The sequence below is a fragment of the Triticum urartu genome, chromosome 2A (assembly GCF_056163025.1).
Source record: "Triticum urartu cultivar PI428250 chromosome 2A, HENAU_Tu73, whole genome shotgun sequence".
In the NCBI taxonomy this organism is placed as follows: Eukaryota; Viridiplantae; Streptophyta; class Magnoliopsida; order Poales; family Poaceae; genus Triticum; species Triticum urartu.
Window position 1 is genome coordinate 319,707,762 of NC_141874.1, and position 5,552 is coordinate 319,713,313.

At 45.9% G+C, this 5,552-nt stretch overlaps 1 protein-coding gene across 1 annotated transcript; it reads left to right on the forward strand.

Annotated features, from left to right (window-relative positions):
- Nucleotides 1–1,365: 1,365 nt before the first annotated feature.
- Nucleotides 1,366–2,520, forward strand: LOC147984965 (uncharacterized). Its single transcript, XM_087539828.1, has one exon. The coding sequence runs from the start codon at nt 1,366–1,368 to the stop codon at nt 2,518–2,520; it is 1,155 nt and encodes a 384-aa protein (XP_087395954.1).
- Nucleotides 2,521–5,552: the final 3,032 nt, after the last annotated feature.

A 5,552-nucleotide genomic window follows, 5' to 3' on the forward strand; every position in this document is an offset into this window, starting at 1 on the left:
CATAGTTTTAAATGCTGTTTTCCATTCATCTCCCAATTTCATACGAATTTGATGGTATCCACTATGTAAATTAACTTTGGAGAATACTGTAGACACTACTAGGGAAAACCTTACACACAAAATATTAGCAGCAGCGCGCACAGAAAGAAGCGCTACTGCTAATTATACACAAAGTCGATTTGGGTTACGAAGTTGTAGCTATGGCGAACTTTTAATCTAAACAAAACCCAAAGTCTAAACGATGCCCTAAGGGCTGTATATAAGGAGGAAGAGGGGGGAATTTCGTGGCCCTTGGAGGATGGGTCCGAAACCAACCCTAACTTTTGTTTCCCCACACATACGGACTCTAAAAATAGCCTATACTTAAGTATTTCGAAAATACATGGGCCTGGCCCAATAATAAGGTGACGTAGCACCTAGAATAGCCTCTCGACGAAATTTATGAAGTGGCATCTTGTATATTTCGTCCAAGGCTTCATGCAGTCCTTATGGTGGCTTCAAAGTCATGAAATCATCACTTGTAACTCCGTTCTGGATCCCCTTGCGCATGCCATCATCTCCATGCTTGGTCTTGCTCCATTGTTCAGCCCTCTTATCCATCCCAGGCCCTTCATTTGTAAGAAAAACAAATGTATCCAATTTAGGCAGCATCATATTCTCATGAACATCAGAATCATTACCAAGAAACGAAAGTACTTGATAATTTAATTGGCATGCGCGAGCTCTAGTAATTGGTCCAGTATGTATAGCAGCAGGGGCTGTGGGTGTAACAATGGTATTGATGTCGTCATCACTTCTCCTCCCATTACTCTCCCTCTTCTACCTACCTTTCTCTCTCTTCATTACTCCTAGCTAACTACAGACCACCTCCATTAATGCATCTCCTTTCTCTTTTTCCTTGCCCCTCCACTAGTTGAAGTTGTCTCCTCTCAAATTAGCTAGCTAGGTAGATGTAGCATTTAGTTAAGTGACCTATTTGCCCCCTAACTAGATCAATCTTTGTCAAGAAGAGCTTTGTGTACTTTTGATCTCCCTACATCATCATCTCCACCATGTGCTCGATCTCGAGATAGAGGTGATTAAATTTTTATGCTTTTGCAAAATGGAAATATGTGTATGTGTGTGTGATATGATAATTGGGCAATATGATGGAAATTGTGTGTGTGGCATGAGTTGACGCCAAATTGTGCTTTGAGTTGCCTATGTTTTGCCGAAATGTCGATTTATTTCCGTTTCGGCGAATTTCGAGCAAACTCTAGATCTATATGTCCTATTTTAGGGAAGGTCATGCCGAATTTTTGTATGACTTTGATGCATGCACGCATTTTTATAATGAATTTGTTTATTATTACAGTGTAGACGTTCATGATGGTCAGTGGAACGATGGTGTACAGGTGGTTGTGGTTGGCGGTGCAGGACATGAAAGAAAATAACCGGACAGAGGTTTTATGTCCGTGTCGAAAATGCAAAGGAATAGTTTGGCTCGACCCCTATGACGATGGTCGTGTCATAGCGCACTTGCTGATGACTGGTTTCATGGATGGCTATACTCGGTGGATAATTGAAGATGAGGATGACGATGTTGAGGACGCCGACGGGGCAGGCAATGACGACACGGGGCAAGACGAAGAGATGATAGATAATGGCGGTGGGGAAGAGGCCGGACATGGCGGCGGAGAAGGGGCCGAACATGGCGGAGGAGAAGGGGCCGGACATGGCAACGGAGAGAACATGGACTCCACGCAGCAGAGTTCGTTGGTACTAAGTTCAATCATGCGGGACCCTCATCTTCAAGCACTGCTTCACAAGGAGACGAGTACTAAGAGAGCTGCTTCTAGAGAGGAGGCTAAGCTGGAGCAACTTGTGGTAGACTCAAACACCCCATTATATGATGGTTGCAATCCTGAGGTGACCCGCTTGAGTTTCACGCTCCAACTCCTGAAGAAGAAGGCTAAAAACAAATGGACCGACACTAGCCTCGATGAGCATCTCAAATACCTAAAGGATGTTCTCCCCACGGGGAATCTATGTCCTACTAGTGTTGATGAGGCCAAGAAGATCGTGTGCCCTCTTGATCTGCCACACGTTAGATACCATGCATGCATCAACGGTTGCATAATTTATCAGAAGGAGCACACGGAAAAAACAAGCTGTCCGGTGTGCAATGCTTCTCAATACAAGAAGGCCGGGAAGAAATATCCGCAGAAAGTTGTATGGTACTTACCGATCACTCCCCGTCCCCAGCGGTATTTCGTAGATCCAAAGGAAGCAAAGCTAATGCGCTGGCACGCGGAGAGGAAGAAGCCCGACGATGGAGATGATCCGAAGCTGAGACACGTCAAGGATGGAAGCCAGTGGAGAGTGTTGAACAGCTTCTATCGGTATTTCAAATGTGATGCAAGGAACATCGTGCTCGGCACGTGTACCGATGGCATGAATCCGTTTGGCAACCAGAACACCAACCATAGCACATGGCCCGTGTTTGTATGGATGTACAACCTCCCCCCTGGTTGTGCATGAAATCGAAGTACATTCACATGAGCATGTTTATTCAAGGGACGAAACAACCAGGAAATAATATTAATTTGTATCTGGGGCTACTTCAAGAGGAGTTAGACACGTTATGGAAAACACCGGCCAAGACATGGGACGCCAGCAAAGGCAAGCATTTCTACATGAGAGCAACGCTGATCACGACGGTGCACGACTATCTCGGTTACGGATATGTCACAGGCCAGGTGTGCCATGTATATTGCGGATGCACGTGGTGCATGGATGATACGATGTCTCAGCAGCTAACGTCAAGGAAAGATGGCGGGTCTGGGAAAATCGTGTACATGGGGCATCGAAGATGGCTCGAACAGGATGACCCATGGAGAAACCGTGGAGATCTATTCAATGGCCACGCTGAGCATCGAGGACCTCCACGTAGCGGAGCGGCGGCGAAATCGATGAGCTGTTGAAAAACTGGAAGGAGTGCCCCGCGCCAGAAAGATGATGAAAAAGGCGCCGGAGCTGCTTCTGAAGGTATGGAAGACGAGGACTGTGTTCTGGGACTTGGAGTACTGGAACAAACTTGATACACCTCATTGCCTTGATCAAATGCATATATGTAAGAATGTCCTTGAGCGCTTGCTCGCGACACTGATGAACATGCCGGATAAGACCAAGGATGGACCGAAGGCAAGAAAAGACTTGCAAGATTTGAATATCAGGGAAGATCTGCACATGCCGCCCCGTAAAAAGTCAGACGAGACAGAGATAGAGACAGAGGCGTGGGAGAAGAAGGGCAAGAAAATAAAGAAAGAGGGTTATTGCCCCCCTTCTTGCTTCACCTTAAGTCAGGTTGAGATCGATCATTTCTTTAAGTGCCTTACCGGAGTCAAAGTTAGTTCCGGTTACTATGGCAAGATAAGAAGATATCTAGACACGGACAAAAAAAGGTTCAGCGGGACTAAGTCCCATGACTATCATGTGATGATGATGCAGATACTACCTGTTGCCCTTAGAGGGATAATGGACAAGCACGTCCGTGACACACTTATTGGTCTCTGCAACTTTTTCGACGTCATCTCTTGAAAGTCGATCAGTGTGAAGCAGCTCCGAAGGCTACAGGAAGAGATCGTTGTGATACTGAATGAGCTTGAGATGTACTTCCCGCCCGCGTTCTTGGACATGATGGTGCATCTGTGTATCCATATTGTGGACGACATAATAGACCTGGGGCCGCCATTTCTGCACAACATGATGCCGTTTGAGAGGATGAATGGGATCATCAAAGGATTCGTTCGTAACATGTCTCGTCCGGATGGAAGCATCGTCCAGGGCTATCTGACACAAGAGTGCATATCTTTCTGCGAGAATTTTCTATATGGCACAGACCAGCCACCTGGTGTTAGTGTTGGTTTGCCTGTTAACAAGCACGATGGGAGGCTCGAAGGAGAAGGTCACTCCAATGGTCGCAGGGAATTGCACGTGGCATACTCAGATCGACGCAGCGACTTTGACGGAGCAAACTTGGTAGTGCTACAACACCTAGACGAGGTAGATCCTTTCGTGGCACTGCATAAAGAAGTTATCGCAAAGAAGTATCGTGACCGGGGGTATGCAGGACGGACGCCGAAGTTACTAGAGAGCACAGCTCCACTTTCCTGCATTGGTTCAAATAGCATATTATTGCTAATCCCCCAGAGGAGGGCTCTAAGGACGGATTGCTCATATACGCCTTAGCACATGGCCCTTGCCCAACCTCGTAACCTATCAGGCATATGATATCAACGGATACACGTTCTACATGGAGGCCAAAGATATGGACAGTGATGATCAGAACTCAGAGGTGATGATGGAATGCATGACCGGCAGCGACAACGGCGTAACTGAAAGATTTTACGGAAGGGTCGAGGAGATCTGGGAGCTTGACTACGCTGGACTACACAACATGACGATGTTCCGTGTCAGATGGCTAAGAATGTCGAAAGAGAAAACCGGAATTTCACTACCATGACTATACCCGACACCAAGAGCGCTACCGTGAACGCTATTGCAAAAAACGAGCCATGGGTACATGCTAAGCACGTGACACAATGCTTCTTCATAACCGACCCACGCAATCCCAGTCGTGTTGTCACGAGGAGAGGCAAAAGGAACATCATTGGAATGGATGGAGTCACCAACGAGGAAGACTACGATCAGTACGGCAATCCAATGAGGGAAGATGACGATGATGATGAAGTATATGTCAAAAGAAGAATCAGTACTACATTACCTAAGAAAAATCATACTCCATGGAAAAGGCTGATGAGGATATCAATACCATTGTTACACCCACAGCCCCTGCTGTTATACATACTGGACCAATTACTAGAGCTCGCGCACGCCAATTGAATTATCAGGTACTTTCATTTCTTGGTAATGATTCTAATGTTCATGAGAATATGATGCTGCCTAAATTGGATACATTTGTTTTGCTTACAAATGAAGGGCCTAGCTTGGACAAGAAAGATGATCCTTAGAGCAAGTTTAAGCATGGAGATGATGGCATGCGCAAGGGGAACAAGAACGGAGTTACAAGTGATGATTCTAGGACTTTGAAGCCACCATAATGAGTGCATGAAGCCTTGGACGAAGTATACAAGATGCCACTTCATAAATTTCGTCCAGAGGCTATTCTAGGTGCTACGTCACCTTGTTTTTGGGCCAGGCCCATGTAATTTTGAAATACTTGATTATAGACTGTGTTTAGAGTCCATATGTGTGGGGAAACAAGAGTTAGGGTTGGTTTCGGACCCCTACTCCAAGGTCCATGAAATTCCCCCTCTCTCCTCCATATATACAACCCTTAGGGCATCGTTTAGACTTTGGGTTTTGTTTAGACTAAAAGTTCGCCATAGCTGCAACTTGGCGTACTTCGTTTGTGTCCAACGACCAGACCAAGACGTCACAGAACCCCACCTTCATTAATAAAGCTTTCCTCTTTTATTCGCAATATCCAGATTGCAATCTCAGTTTCTTGCTTGTTCTTCGTTTGCTCGCAGGAAATAGACCCTCGTGGT

What these genes read in the sequence shown, in the direction of transcription:
- LOC147984965 (XM_087539828.1), top strand. Translation starts at nt 1,366, where the DNA reads ATGATGGTCAGTGGAACGATGGTGTACAGGTGGTTGTGGTTGGCGGTG.